The sequence below is a fragment of the Zootoca vivipara genome, chromosome 3 (genome assembly GCF_963506605.1).
Source record: "Zootoca vivipara chromosome 3, rZooViv1.1, whole genome shotgun sequence".
In the NCBI taxonomy this organism is placed as follows: Eukaryota; Metazoa; Chordata; class Lepidosauria; order Squamata; family Lacertidae; genus Zootoca; species Zootoca vivipara.
Window position 1 is genome coordinate 116,121,101 of NC_083278.1, and position 16,618 is coordinate 116,137,718.

The following is a 16,618-nucleotide window of genomic DNA, read 5'->3' on the forward strand; positions in this document are numbered from 1 at the left end:
AGCCCCATAGTTAGGGTACTATCACTGAAAAAACTCTGGAATGGATTCAACTAAGCAGTATCCCTAGCAGGCTTTCCCCACTCCTCCCCTCACACCATCTCCAAAATTGGCCTGTGACAGTAAGGGAAACCCCCAGAAAAATACACAGGAGGAGGAGGAGGAGGAGGAGGAGGAGGAGGAGGAGGAGGAGGAGGAGGAGGAGGAGGAGGAGGAGAAGAAGAAGAAGAAGAAGAAGAAGAAGAAGAAGAAGAAGAAGAAGAAGAAGAAGAAGAAGAAGAAGAAGAAGAAGAAGAAGAGGAGGAGGAGGAGGAGGAGGAGGAGGAGGAGGAGGAGGAGGAGGAGGAGGGGAGGTCATTCAGTTAGGCAAGCAGATATGTATTTTTAGTGTGGTGTTGAATTCCTCCCTCTATCTCCAGTCACCACCCTTCCTAACTTCGAAAGGCAAGAGCACCTAGAGAAGGGTGCCCAATAAAGATCTTATTTGCCAGGTAGGTTCAAATGCCGGGGGGGGGGGCAGATACTCTGAAGTGCCTGGTATGGGGGGGACCATTCTACTGCTCTGTGGAATGGAATGAGGGAAAGGCTGCTCTGGAACTCAGCAGCAGGCAAAAGATCCCAGCAGTGTCAAAGAGCCATGAGTCAACTGGGATGGAGTTTGAGTTCTACAGGATCTTACAGTTCTGTATAGAACTGTTGAGTTGGGAAGGGCCGAGAGGCCACCTAATCCAACAAAATACCAAATATATAAGCATCCACTCAAGAGACTCCTCACAAGTCACCATAAAGCATGCATGCACAAGCAAGTTCACCCAACCAGCCACATCCTGTGGGCAACAAGGAACTTTGCTACCTGCCTCAGGCTGCAAAAACAAGAGGGGAGGCAATGAGAAGGCACCAAATCCTAGAAAAGAAGGGGGGAGACCTCCAGGTACACAAAGACATGTTTTATTCAGCCCAGCGAAGCTTGGGGTTCAATGAAACATACTTCTGTTTAGGGAAGCTTTTAATGTTTGATGGATTTCTGTATTTTAATGTTTTGTTGGAAGCCGCCCAGAGTGGCTGGGGGAACCCGGCCAGATGGGCGGGGTATAAATAAATTATTATTATTATTATTATTATTATTATTATTATTATTATTATTATTATTATGTGCATCTGGAGCTCTCCTCCTTTTTCTCCCCAAACACCTGGAAAGTAATTGACTGGTGGACTGCAGTGAAGCACAGTGTGTCAAGAGACCAGGTGTCCTTAGTGAACAAATACCTTGAAAGGACATGAAGGCTGCAATCATTTCCAAGGGCAATATTACTGGGGACACACCAATACCACACAGCATACCTCACCGCTTGGTTATGAAAGTCCCTCCCGCAGCGGAGGAACAGAAATGACAAGATATACAACATATATGTTTATCTAACTCTGCATTGAACCCAAGGAGGTGGTCTGTTCCTACACCTACTCCAGGGAGAATATTTTAAGAATTTTTCACTTCTAGAAAGAATGCTATGCTTCTGAAAAGAGTATTCTGCAGATCAAAAAGTCTTTTGAAAAGCAATTTGCACTGACATCAAACTCAACGTGCACTGAGATGGATAAAGAAGATACAAGCTGAGCAGATGAAAAATAAAACATAAACTGCAAAATGTCAGAATGAAAAATACAAATTATGGTACCTTGGGGAAAAGACCATGAAAGAGAGCATAAACAGGACTTACACATACACTCAAGAGTTTACAGTTGCATTGCCTTACAAAAAATCAGAGAGAAAGCATAAAAAAGATATATATGTGATCCTTTGAAATAAGAGAATGCTAATGCAACCTCAATCAAGGACAGTTTCCCGTATTATTGCACACTGTACTTCAAAAATGTCCTTGGTAATGTCACAGTAACTGCAGATGTTTTGAGGGAATCTAGAGCCCAATTCCTTTGCTTCTCCATGCCTCGTGTAACCATTTGCCTAGTGTAAAAGGTGAACACATCAGACCAAAAATGGAACATTTTCAATACAAAAAAATTACTCTCAATTTGCTTTCCAGTGCAAATGATTATAAGTATAGTAAACTGAAAATAATTAAGTTTAAAGTATTTAGAAGATGCAACTGTTCTAAAAAACGAGAAAGCATTGTTTGGTTATTGTTTTTTAATCATTGATTCTCAACTGAATGCTCAGAGAGGACCTGCTCCCAAATCCCAAACCAAAATATATCGACTTGTAACACTCAAAAGCAGAAGGAAGGACTTGTAACCGAGCAATTTATAAAAAGTAAAATCAATAAAAGTGTAGGGCTGCGTTCACATGTCACATTTAAACCACTATGTGCTCATTGCCCAAAAATCTTCCTCCACCACACTAGGAGCGACAAGTCACAAGCCTTGGCTTGTTGCGTCATCTAAACATGAGTTCATGGTTTGTTTCTCTCAAAATCAAACAAACCTTGAATGATAGCCAAGGTTGCAAGGTCTGCCACATTCGGATTCAAGTCCCTGCTCAGTCTTGAAGCTCACTCAGTCATCTTGAATGAGCCACCAAAGAGTTAGGAATTCTAACAACCAAGTGGAATAATAATTGTAAATAATTTTATAGAGCACACACAAAGAGCTGTACTGATTGTCAATATTATTAATGATAGAAAAACTTACCAAATATTGCCATGTGTGTTCCCTCTGGAAAAGGTTCGACCATGCTGTTTCCATTCACATGGTGTTTATCTAAGAAAGAAGGAAATAGGTACCTGTCAGGTAAGAAAATGTATCATGGGAACAAGCCCCTAAAACGTATTTATATCTTCGTTACCTCAACTAGCACGGGTTAATGCTAAGTCCATTATTCATAGCAGTGATGATAAAGGCAATTGCCATTTGCAGTAAGCAAGAGGTTTTTTTAATGTTTGTTCACAATTCACATAACAATTTTTATTTACAGCAGGCCTTCTAGATTTAAGGACCCCGATTCAAATGTTATGGGTGTTACAGAGGCAAGGTGACCATGTAAGCTACCTAAGGAATTTAAGAGGCCCTCTAATACTCTCTACAAGTGCCATTTGACAATTCCTTATTTCGTTTTTTTTTTTAATGTGCTTCCAGGAGGAAGGGGTGGGGACACCAATGACAGTAGTAGTGGAGTGGGAGAGCTGAAAATAATGTCAATATGTATATGTCACATCTGGCAACCAGTGAGCCCCTTTGGTTTCCGATAGCACATGGGTAGACAAGTCTATAAAGCCTGGGACACAAATTTTCACAGCCCTTTAGCAACTAAGATGGCTGATTTACCGGAAGAACTGCATTTAGTGTTAACTCTGGAAGTATATACTTGATTCTGACCAAATTAAGCCTCCTGGTGTATATTTTGCTCTAGGAGGCATAGTTTGGTCAGAATCAAGTCTACACTTCCAAAGTTAACGCCCGGCAGGCATTTGGCACAGATAATTTTATCTATGCCTATTCTCTCATGAAGGCATTCTGTGGTGGGCATTACCTTCGAGGCCACAGGAAGGTAACACCTTGGGGTTGGTTGTCATGGCCTAAAGGTCCACCCCCAGCTCTTTATTTTCATGAGAGCTCAATAATTTTAGCTTGAACTGTTAATGTCTCCACCACATATAATCAATAATGGTTACTTTGTTAGATACTTGTTATTTACAGCTAATAGGCTTTTAAAATACTTGCTTTCAATTATGCCTGTGTGAAATGAAATTCACTTCTGTATTTTATTTCAATACCAATTTATTGTGCTGTTGTTACACACGGGTCTAAAGAAAATATAGAGCGCCATTAATTTTCTTAAACAACCTCCCATTAAGTCAGAGATCTAAAAAACCTTTACAACAATATCCACTACAGTGCCCAGATATTTTAACGTCAGGTTCCATTGGCTTTGATGAGACCACACCAACGCAATTAGCATGTAATTCTGCGGGAACATTTGCAAAAAACAAAAAACTGAACCAGCAATGGTCATGAGGCACAGCCAAGCAGGTTCCAATAAAATGAGCATTTGGGGGAAACAGTACAGTACATATAAAATTGAAGTACATAATTTAATTTTCATGTGTAAGAACAGGATGCTGTACTAATGGACCTTGGTCTGATCCAGCAGAGCTTTTCTTCCGTTCTTAAAGTCTGCAAAAATAAATGGAACAGGCTAAAGCTGCTCCATCTGTACACTTGGAAGAAGCAAAAGATCACCCTCCCGAAGGAAGAGCAGGAGAAGTATCTGGGAAGTATGAAGAAGAAAGAATAAGGAAAAGGCCATACCCAATAGCAGAGCACCTGCTTTTTCCGCAGAAGTTCCCAGGTTCAATCCCCGGAATCTCCAGGAAGGGCTGGGAATATCCCCTCTTTTAAACTGTAGAGAAGCCACAGCAAGTCCATGCAGACAATACAGTGTTACCTTGGTTCTCAAATGCTTTGGTACTCAACAATTTGGAACCCGAACACTGCAAACCCAGAAGTAAGTGTTCCAGTGTTCCATCTTTTTGGTAAGCCAAACATGCTCCATTTTGAGCATTACACTTCTGTTTTGAGTGCCACACTTCCAATTTGAGTGCCACACTTCCGATTTTAGTGCCACGCTTCCGTTTTGAGTGCCACACTTCTGTTTTGATTGTTACGTTGAAGTCTGTCTGTTTTTGCTATTTATTTTGCATTGGGTTTTTGTTTTTGTTTTTGCAGCTCTTTTATTTATTTGTTTTTGTGACTGTGTGGTCAGCTACTGATTGATTGATTGATTGATTGTGTGACTGCAGTACAATGTTTACCGCTTTCATTTTATGGATCAATGGTCTTGTTAGATAGTAAAATTCATGTTAAATTGCTGTTTTAGGGGTTGTTTTTAAAAGTCTGGAATTGATTGATCCATTTTTCATTTCTTTCTACGGGAAAGCACACCTTGGTTTGGGAACACTTTGGTTTCGGAACAGATTAAGTTTGAGAACCAAGGTACCACTGTACTGCGAAAGATGGGCCAATCTATCTCTCTATAAAGCAACTTACAATGTTCCTAGGATATGGACTGTCTGTTCCATTTATTCCTTGCAAGTTAAAAAGCCCCAAATGTTTGTTTTAAGTTCTAAACTAAAAAGAAAAGCACTACTGTAGGAAACGAGTAAATTCCTTTTTTCTGAGAGTTGCATGGCTTAAGGGGGGAGGAAGAAGCACTGGCAATCTGAGATGCAGCAATAAATCACAAGTGCCATGAAAGACAATACCGGTAGGATTGCCATGGGATTACTGTACACTGGCAGAAGTTTCTTCCACCTGATTTCCAGCCCATTCCCAAACTTACCCCTTAACTCCCACTCTTTGTAACAATCCTTCACTGCTGTGAATAAGCATCAAAAAAATATCTGGAAGCCAGTGGTTTGCATTTCAGACTTGCATACAAGATGCGAACCAGAAAGAGATGGAAATAATGTATTTCATTTAAAAGTGGGTATTTGTCACTGTGATTTTCTCTTTCAGTATCTTATAAGTGAAACGTCTAATGTCAGCGGGTGCGGGGAGACAGAGAGAGAGAGAGAGAGAGAGAGAGAGAGAGAGATTGTGTCCATTTGCTAATGCTGCTTTCCACTCAAATGTTCCTCTTCAACAGTAGAAGAGTTAGCTCTCATTGTCATGATTGAAAGAACTTGCTCAACTAGCTTCACTGGGGGGTTACATCTTTGATTCTCAAGCATCTGCTCCTCGTGCTACTCAGCAAACAAAGCTTGGAGTTGGTACTCAAGGGAATTTGAGAAAATTACAAGAGGGTGGGTGTGGGTGGGTGCTTTCAGTGCTGTTTACGTATTTTCTTTTAAACTGAGCCTAAATTAGTTGTTTGTCTCCTGGCCCACTTTAAACTTTCTGCAAGGTCAGGCCAGCATATCAGACAAACACAGTGTTTGCCCCAATGCTACACAACCTCCCCCGATGTCTTAACTGCCTTTTAAATCCCCAATTGCACCCTTTGCTATACACAGTTGTGCAGGATACTGAAAATTCTCATGTTGCAAATGGCAAGCTGTTTAATCTTAACCCCTAGCAAAGGCACTTTAGGCTCCTGCTTCTTAAAAGGATGTCATATAGAGGAGGGAGAAAGGTTGTTTTCTGCTGCTCCAGAGAAGCGGACACGGAGCAATGGATTCAAACTAAAAGAAAGAAGATTCCACCTAAACATTAGAATGAACTTCCTGACAGTAAGAGCTGTTCGGCAGTGGAATTTGCTACCAAGGAGTGTGGTGGAGTCTCCTTCTTTGGAGGTCTTTAAGCAGAGGCTTGACAGGCATATGTCAGGAATGCTTTGATGGTGTTTCCTGCTTGGCAGGGGGTTGGACTGGATGGCCCTTGTGGTCTCTTGCAACTCTATGATTCTATGATTCTAATCTCCTGTTCCGAACACCACTGCCACTGAACCCAATCTCTCTCCCAAGATCTCCAACAGCAGAACAATTCCCAGCTCCAGGGCTTTGAGGGCTGAATGACACTTGCCAGGAGACTAGCAAAAGAAAAGCCCCCATCCTTGAAGAGCAGCCCCCACCAAGTACCCTCAAATACTGCTTTTCATTTGGCTGGACGGGAGCTTTGTGAAAAACAATATGGCTCCAAGTTATACTGGGAACAAATTATTTTCACTTATTAAAATTGACACTGGCAAAGGGCACTGTGGTGGCTTAAAATAGTTCCAGCAATGTTTTCATGCAGTTGATGTATCGCGATGTGACACCCCACATTCGACTGCATCCATTATATCAAGCGGCATTACTGTCTGCACACTGATTGATGCTACAAAATATGAAGTGTTTCAGTACAATATTCAGTACAATATGTCAGTAAATAATTATTTTAAACTGGGCCAAAATTCCTTTAGGTAGGATTTGGAAATTATTATTTTTCTCTTTAAAAAAGTAAAAAAAAAAGTCTGGTTAGGCATTCATAAGAAAAAGAGATTCAGGTAGGTAGGTAGTCGTGCTGGTCTGATGCAGTCAAAATAAAAAAAAATAAATAAATAATTGTCCAGTAGCACCTTATAGACCAACAAAGGGAGCTGGATATGTTTAGCCTGGAGAAGACAAGATTAAGGGGTGATATGATAGCCATGTTCAAATATATAAAAGGATGTCATATAGAGGAGGGAGAGAGGGTGTTTTCTGCTGCTCCAGAGGAGCGGACACGGAGCAATGGATTCAAACTACAAGAAAGAAGATTCCACCTAAACATTAGGAAGAGCTTCCTGACAGTAAGAGCTGTTCGGCAGTGGAATTTGCTACCAAGGAGTGTGGTGGAGTCTCCTTCTTTGGAGGTCTTTAAGCAGAGGCTTGACAGGCATATGTCAAGAATGCTTTGATGGTGTTTCCAGCTTGGCAGGGGGTTGGACTGGATGGCCCTTGTGGTCTCTTCCAACTCTACGATTCTATGAAAGTTTGTTCTGGTATAAGCTTTCGTGTTCAGGTATCTGAAGAAGTGTGCATGCATACTGAAGCTTATACCAGAACAAACTTAGTTGGTCTATAAGGTGCTACTGGACAATTTTTGTAAAAAAAGAAAAACAGTTTGCACCATTGCTGCCAGGAAAGGGAAAGGCAGACTTAAAACATATAGCCTTTTAAATGATTTACACATTTCTCTGAAATTATGAAAATTTACATAGGATTGCAGTTACATAGGATTACCACAGATGGTAAGCAAATCCCTAATCAGTCTCCATACTCCACTGACACCCACATCCACAAGAACCTAGCTCACTGTTCTTCTCTTTATATACATTCGTCAGTGCTCGTTCCCCTTCTCCCTTCCCCTTCTCTTGTTCCCCCTGCTTTACCCTGAGATTTGCAAGCTGTTCCCTGAATTCAATTATTCTCAGGACAGTGGACAGAACAGACAACTGAAGACAGTGAATACGAGCAGACACATGAGAGCTGCATGGTGAATGCAGCTGCACTGAGAGTGAGTAGCTCATCACCCAAACAATAGCCCCAAGCCCCAAGCACTGCTTCCAACCAGACCCTCAAAAACCAGATGGGCCTCTGCTTTGCTCCAGTAGGACTGCTGTTATGGTGAACCGGGACCCACTACCACAGCCTGACCTACAGTGGGTCGCACGCATAAACTTATACGGGAACAAATTAAAGAAGCAGATCACCAAATAAATGCTTGGCTTCAAAGAGGGTCCTGCGTCTGAAAAGGGTGAACACTTCAGATATAAGATAAAGAACACGGGACAATGTATTATTGGATCGCTGAGATCCAGATTTCACACCTCCTACACACCAAGTCAATGACCATGCAATATTTCAAGAGGTAAAAAATAAAGTTGTTGAGCTTTTTCAGGGCAATCCCCTGATAGCCCAAGCCGCCCACGCCAGAGCTAGAGCCACCTGCAACTGAGCACAAGCCTGAACCAGAGCATCCTGCATGCAAACAAAAAAAATAAAAATCCCAAAATCCAGGATATTTGCAAAAATTCCCTCTGGATGGGCATGTAGGACCCCAAAAGTGGACACATCCAGGAATTCCCAGACATATGGCAACTCTACCTTAAGAAACTTTAAGACAGAAATAAGGAGCATGAAAAAGTAGAAATACTTTGCACTGCGCTTCTACTCACTGGATATGGCATCAGAATCATAAAGGGAAAGGATCATTTGGGTCATATATAAACCATTCACTGAATGAACTAAGTGGGAGGCACTGTATTAATCACACAAATGAATGATTTCCTGAGTGTGGACTATCCACTTTGTTGTGAATTACTGAATTGCAATGAAACTTTTACTAACTTTACAGATACATGAAGAGGGAGGAGGATAAAGTGAGGCACATCTGTATAGAAGCATCTTGCAAATATAACTTGCTCAGAGTGAAGAGCCACTATAGGGCCAGCCAGCCTTAAGTCACCTAGTGCTGCTTTCACTGCCATTACATAGCTGGTGGTGCAGCACAGCAAACTAGATCATTAAGTTCCTCTACTTGAAAGCTGTCCTAGTAGTGGACAAGTAGGGCATGATCACCTCATCTGTCTCCTGAGAAATCTCTATGTGGGACAAGAAGCTACAGTTAGAACTGGATATGGAACAACTGATTGGTTCAATATTGGGAAAGGAGTACGACAAGGCTGTATATTGTCTCCCTGCTTATTTAACTTATATGCAGAATTCATCATGTGAAAGGCTGGACTGGATGAATCCCAAACCGGAATTAAGATTGCTGGAAGAAATATCAACAACCTCAGATATGCAGATGACACAACTTTGATGGCAGAAAATGAGGAGGAATTAAAGAACCTCTTAATGAGGATGAAAGAGGAGAGTGCAAAATATGGTCTGAAGCTCAACATCAAAAAAACTAATATCATGGCCACTGGTCCCATCACCTCCTGGTAAATAGAAGGGGAAGAAATAGAGGCAGTGGGAGATTTTACTTTCTTGAGTTCCATGATCAATGCAGATAGTGACAGCAGTCACGAAATTAAAAGACGCCTGCTTCTTGGGAGAAAAGCAATAACAAACCTAGACAGCATCTTAAAAAGCAGAGACATCACCTTGCCGACAAAGGTCCGTATAGTTAAAGCTATGGTTTTCCCAGTAGTGATGTATGGAAGTGAGAGCTGGACCATAAAGAAGGCTGATCGCCGAAGGATTGATGCTTTTGAATTATGGTGCTGGAGGAGACTCTTGAGAGTCCCATGGACTGCAAGAAGATCAAACCTATCCATTCTGAAGGAAATCAGCCCTGAGTGCTCACTGGAAGGACAGATCCTGAAACTGAGGCTCCAATACTTTGGCCACCTCATGAGAAGAGAAGAATCCTTGGAAAAGACCCTGATGTTGGGAAAGATTGAGGGCACTAGGAGAAGGGGACGACAGAGGACGAGATGGTTGGACATTGTTATCGAAGCTACTAACATGAGTTTGACCAAACTGCGGGAGGCAGTGGAAGACAGGAGTGCCTAGCGTGCTGTGGTCCATGGGGTCATGATAGAGTCAGTCACGACTAAACGACTAAACAACAACAAGGGCATCTGGTCCCAGAATCCCTGGTTTAAGTGCTGGTACCAAACAGGTATACCTGTAAAACACCATGGTGGCAAGGCTGGAAGCTACTGACTGGATCTAGAGACAAAGCCACAGAAAGGGGCCTGTGCACACCCCTTGGAGGCTGGAAACTGGGGAGCATCAGAGCTACAATTACTGCTTCCTACTGATATGGAACAGCAAAATATTATTCTTTAAGGAAGGAGTTCGAAATCATTAAACTAGCAATGCTAAAATGTAGAATACTAGTTCACTGTACTCCCTCTTGCTTGCTTCCTTGCCATGTTGCTTAATGGGCCCTAAAGGAAAAGTTGAAATTTCCGGAGCCACAATCCACGAATGCTACATTAACATTGTTCAAATAGTCTGAAATTTCACTTTCTAGAATACTTATTGCAGTAGTTTATAACAATTGCTGTCAACTGTGTTTTAACTGACACCACTTTCAAGCAAAGTTCCATAAAATCTGCCTAAGGTAAAGCATGTGATATGAAATGAATCTCTATACAAATGGGAAGATTTAAAGAATTTGGATGTTAGGATGACGGAAGACTTCCTGAGGTTGCAGCTGCAGCACATGAGTAAAACAGAGGTCATTGTCCAAAACAGCACGTCAAATCCACCAAGCCACAGAGACAATGTATTTTAACCACTAATAACAACAAATAAAACAGGGGGGAGTGGGATTCTGTAAAAACAAAAACAAAAAGTGAAGAACAACATTGCGAAAAGAAACAAATGAACTGGCCAACTAAATTCAGAACAGGGTAAATTCAATATTTGTTTATCCCCATATACTAGGCTGGGGTCAGGGGCTGAGTTGGAGGTTGAGAGAATCATGGCTTGCCTGAGGCTACTGGGTGAGTTCATGGCTGTGGCAGAATCAGAAATGGGGAATCTTCCAACTCACACTATTTTACAGGCTACACTGGCTCCCTTGGACACTGACATTTGTCAGGAGTCAACTCCCTGTGTACAAACGTAGAACAAAAACACTGACACCTTCTCATCTGGCTCACAATGTCGCAGTATTATCATTTTGGAGATTGAACGCACGTCTCCAGTATGCTGCTAATACAGCACAAACGGCAACCCCACCCCCACCCCACCCCACACACAACAGCCCTCGTGAAGATGTCAGTAGCTGTAAGCAATATGCAGGCTGTGATAGAGTATCTTCCTTGTACACACTCCCCCCCCCCACCTCCCCTTGATGGCAGATTATCTGCCTGGAGGTTGCATTAAAGCTTCATTCAGCTGTCAGTCAACAGATGAGCAGGAATGGTTCAGTGCCTCTTCCCCACCCCCGCCCACTCCCATCTGACAGTGATAAATGATCAGGAGTAATGCTCAGATAAGCTGGAGAGTTCCAGGCCTCCCTTTTAGAATCTTGTTTCAGACTAGCCCCCCCAGCATTCCCCCCATTGGGGTACCAATGGAAACAACAAACAAATAATAATAAATAAAGCCCCATCCGCAGCACCTCGGTGGCGAATTCCGTGCGGTGTTGGGGTTTAGCGGAAAAGGGAAATTCTGGAAAGGGAATTTCTGCTTTGGTTGGGTTGGGTGCTGAATTTGGGGCGCTCTTGAATGGTTCCTGTTCATTTCAGTGAGCACTGGGCAGAAGAACCACCCACTGGATTGTGCCCCTTGTTGGTTAGTGGAGTGTGTGTGTGTGTATGGTTGGGGACAGGACCACCTTAGGAACCAAAGTATCCTGGGTCAGCAGCAGTTCTTGCCAGGGAAATTAAAGGAAAGCCACAAGTTCTGTGAAGAGCCTCTACAACCAGGTTTCAGTTCACACATCGTCTTTAAATAGATACAGGTTTTGGAAATAAGCAGCAGTGCTTCAGCTGCCCTGTCCAACAAACTGTTTAAAAAAGAGATATCCAAAAGAGAGAAAGTCTGCACATCCTGCTTTGCCCTCTTGGAGATAATCTAGATAAAGAAGTTCCCAGGCCAAGGGAGATTCCATGATTAAAACATGAGATAATGGGTCTCCAGAGGGAATCACAAGGCAAGCAGTTGTCAGGGGACACCCAGTCTTCTTCCTTCCCTCTCCAAATGAATCATAAGGCTGGACAAACAAGCAGAAGCTCAATGTGCTCATGTAATAGTACGGTACCCTCTTTTCTTGTACTGATTTGTTGTTGTTTAGTCATTTAGTCGTGTCCGACTCTTCGTGACCCCATGGACCACAGCACGCCAGGCACTCCTGTCTTCCACTGCCTCCCGCAGTTTGGTCAAACTCACGTACAATTTGCATCATTTCACATTATTGGCATGAAAATTCAGCCAACAGGAAATGGTCATCTGTACAGTTCTGACCAGAATATGAAAACTCAATCAGTATTTTAAGCTACTGTATGTGCAATATTTTTTACAGTTGCAATCAAAATTACTCAACCCACGTTGCAAATCAAGTTTGTTATCAAAATTTACAGACTTTCAGCTACTTGCAATGAGTTTTAAAGCACTGTTAGCACAGCACCAAGTGTACCCCCCCCCAAAAAAAACCTTCATGAGTGCACACTAGGTATCACACTGCACCCAAATGCATTTCTTGGGATGCAAATCCCATTGATCTTATTGGAGCTTGCCTCAAAGTCGACAAGCCCAAGATGACAGCCAAAGTACCGGTATTCTCTCTCTCCGGTTCTATGATTCATATTATTAATTTTAAAAGTTTTCTAACACTTTTAACTTTCTGGACAGAAGTGGGGGGGGATCAATAGATCTGGGCTCTTTTGTTTCAAACTGGTTACAAATTTCTATATTAAATGCAGATTTCCATTATTACTGATCTAATAAGCCTTATTCTCATCTGGGCTATCAGCGACTCAATAAGTAATTATCATTCACCTTAGGCTGTTCCAGTCCATTAGACCAATACTGATGACTCAGGAGAGACAATAAATGAAGAGCAGAACACTGATAAAAGAGTAGAGAAGCAACATAAGCAGGGAAATGCTGTGGATGTAACTCTTTTAGTCTTGGCTACGCTTGCTGAATGCGTTCAATGCATATAAAGATCGGGGCGATCAAACAGGAAAGTTTTTTCTCAGTAAGGCAAGTCGGGCACCCTACTTCTGCACTCTTATAGGGTGTGCCCTATAAGACCCTACACCAGCAAATAAGCACGCAAGAATGGTGCAATGACTGCCAAGTCAGCTCAGCATAGCAACCCATGGCGTTCTCCAAGCCACCACACAGTATGTGTCAATGGCCCAATGGAAACTGATCCATTAGGGTGAATGGGGCACTGCCCCACTAAGCTCAGCCAGCCCTCAGCTGCCAGCCTCCTTGCTAATAACCAGTCCAGGGGGTGGCAAAGCTGCCAACTTTCCAATATTTGATCTCAGCGCTCCCTTTGTAGAACACAGCAGGGAAGAGTATGAGAACAGTATCAGAATTAACTGGCTCTGCCTAATATTTGCTCTGCCTCCGCCAGTCACTTTTCTGGAATCCATCTACCGTTGGCCTCCCTGCCTTCTAACCTACAAGTCCCAACGAGTACGGGCCTCCACTACTCAATGCTATCACACTAACAACTGACCCTCCCATCCCATGCTGCACATTTGTAATCTACAAGTGCTCCTACATTTATGAGATGCTGCTGATAGGAAGTACAGTGAAGATGGGCCAGAAACAATCCTGAAAGTGGCCTTCTCCTGTGTTCCCAATAGCGACACTGTGCTTGAAATATGAAAGTGACTACCTGTAATGGGATTTTTGGGGAGGGGGGGGGGTGTTGGCAGGCCCTCCCGAGATGGAGGGGTAGCTCTGTCAGAACAAGTCACAGCTTGTTTTGAAATGAATTCCACTGGCTTGGGTAGAACATAGTTCCCAACAGGGTTGTTGTGATATATTTGGTCATTTCCAACCCCCCTCCCATTTTGCTGCAGATTCATGTCTCCGTACACATGCTTTAAATTTTAGTTAAAGGGTGAAGATAAGATAATCCCAAAGCATGTTTAAGCTTCTAAATATTAAACCTGTCTCAAATTGGATTGATACAGCATATTTCCTTTAATAGGCTTTCTATTTGTTTGATTTAAATTAAGTTATAGATTTGGGTGGATCACGTATAAAATAAATGAAGCTAAAATAGATTATGTAAAAGATACAATAAGAAATTTTGCAATTCCAAAATATTCCAATGAAATGAAAGAATAGCCTAGTGAAGTATATCCTCAACTACATCCGTTAAATAAGCTGTCCAGATTCAGATATTAAGAATTAATTAATAACATTACTTAAAATTAGAATGCAATGATAATTTCTCACGGTTAAGTAGTACAGCATTGCTTTAACATGTTCTCTCTAAAAGCTTTTTAGAAAATTAAAGCTCTTCCAATACATATGCCATTGTATTTTCTGTAGCTGACAAAAACTGACAATTATAATTGAAATAAGAAAATTAAATATACTTTAGAAGAAATTCTGCCAAATACACCACTTTTATTATGAACTGTGATGATATGAATATAATCAGAAAGTGGGAAATGGGAGCAAAACAGCAAGTATAAGATTGGGGGGGGGCCTCTGGGTACTCACTGCTTTTCCTGTTATGGAAACCAAGGTTAAAAGAGAAAAACACCCCAAATACTATAGTCAGCATAGTATTCATTTCTATACTGAAGATTAACAGTAAGCTAAAACCAAAACACGTGGAAGGCTCTGCATCCTGAAAGGTGATATTATAAATAACTGTAATAAACAATAAAACCAAATGGAATTGCACCAGCGGTTGATATACTGTAGCATGATAACAAAAATGTATAAACAGCTTTACATACTTTTGACCTGGATCAGCTTTTTCCATTTTTACAAAGTTGGCCCAGTCCATGCAGGTGGCCACTGGAAATGCAACCATGTTTATGAACCTCCACAGAGCTCACCTTTCATATGGCACAGTGGCCCAAGCAGGTCAGGAAATTTCTTCTCTACCAAAACAAGCCAGGAGACACTGTGTACTTGCACTTTCAAAAACCTTGTAATGAATTCAGAATGAGTTCCTGTAATAATCTTGCCTGATATGTGGACCGATTCTTGTAGGGTCTCAACCCCAGATGCCAACGCAGTAACTAAATCAAACTAGTACTGGACATAACAAGGGAAGACACAATAGTTCATTTACCAGGTCATTTTCCACTGTGATACGATAGCAACCATCTCTCAGCAGTGCCTTTCTACATTCCAGGTAGGATAAACAAGCCAGTTCCTGTAAATGTTGTTGGCATCAGTCTGTCTTGAGAGACAATGGAGTGCCTTTCCAGAGGTGAAGTCAAACTGTTGCATTAGCAGCACCAAAGGGTTTCCCCAGTGTGCAAGCCTGGGTAGTGTGTATGGAGGTCCTAGGCTGCCCAGACAAGTCCCCGCTCTTGGCCTCGCTGATGTGGTCTAAAGGAAAGCAGAGCAATATGTTTGACTCTAGTTTAGCCTCAGGAGTTGCCAGGAGGCAGCATACAAGGTGCCATCCAAATCATCTTAAGGTCTCCACTCCAGACTTGCATAAGGTTTACTTATTAGGTTTTTCTTCTCTCAAAGATATCCAGCAAGGCAGTGGAGGCTCAGGGCCAGTGTCCTCCTCCTAGATGGGCTGCCTTTCCAGGTTGAAGAAACCCATCTGTCCCTCACTTCCCTCTCCAGGATGTGCAGAAACCACCTTCTTGACCGTTGGACCCACTCTTGATCTCGTCCGCTCAATCCACTAGAGCCCATCTTTGCATGCGTGGAAAGTCCCAAACTCATTGAGGCTTTGAGACCCATCAGCTACCCTCACCTGGTTTAGCCGGCCAGTTGAAGCTGTTTCCCAGACTTGTGGCCGCTGACAGCTTCTAGGAGTCACAGGTGAGAGCTGAGTGCAGATGGGGACCAAAGGTGGACAAACTACCCCAGAAGGAGCATGACGTGTCCCCCACCAGAGGTACTACCCCACCCCATACACCCCATGGGTGCCAACTTGAACAAAATATGGGCGGGGAAGGAAAGCCCCACCCCACATAATTGATCACATGATGTGGCCCATGCACACCATTTGAATGGCAATGCCCATTAGCTTGGGGGGGGGGGCTCATAAAAAAAATTATTGGCAGGGCCAAAATCCCTAGGAGTTGGCTCCTATACCAGCTCCTGTAAATATATAGGCACAAATCTAACATCAGAATATTCGGAAACAAGTAAGACAGCATTACACCCTACATGGAATTTAAAGTGCCCATCTATGTTGGGCTACTTTTGAAGGTGACTCAGAAACTACAACTAATCCAGAATGCAGCAGCTAAACTGGTGACTGGGAGAGGCCACAGGGACCACACAACACCGGTCCTGAAAGACCTACGTTGGTTCCCAGTACGTTTCCCAGCACAATTCAAAGTGTTGGTGCTGACCTTTAAAGCCCTAAATGGCCTCATTCCATTATACCTGTAGGAGCATCTCCACCCCCATTGTTCAGCCCAGAATTATATTATTATTATTATTATTATTATTATTATTATTATTATTATTATTATTATTATACAAAGCAACTTTAAAGGGAAACTCCAGTATTAAACTGCTGGATTACAACTTATCAATACATAAATTCTATTTATCTAGATCTG

The 16,618-nt window shown here is 42.3% G+C and overlaps 1 protein-coding gene across 3 annotated transcripts in view; it reads right to left on the bottom strand.

Moving 5' to 3' along the window:
• MSRA (methionine sulfoxide reductase A) overlaps positions 1–16,618 on the bottom strand; it is a 180,359-nt gene that overhangs the window by 105,845 nt on the left and 57,896 nt on the right. For all 3 annotated transcript variants that reach the window (XM_035110867.2, XM_035110866.2, XM_035110868.2), the window contains exon 2: positions 2,644–2,712. In XM_035110867.2, the coding sequence (XP_034966758.1) occupies positions 2,644–2,712 (69 nt within the window). The remainder of the gene's footprint in view (positions 1–2,643; positions 2,713–16,618) is intronic.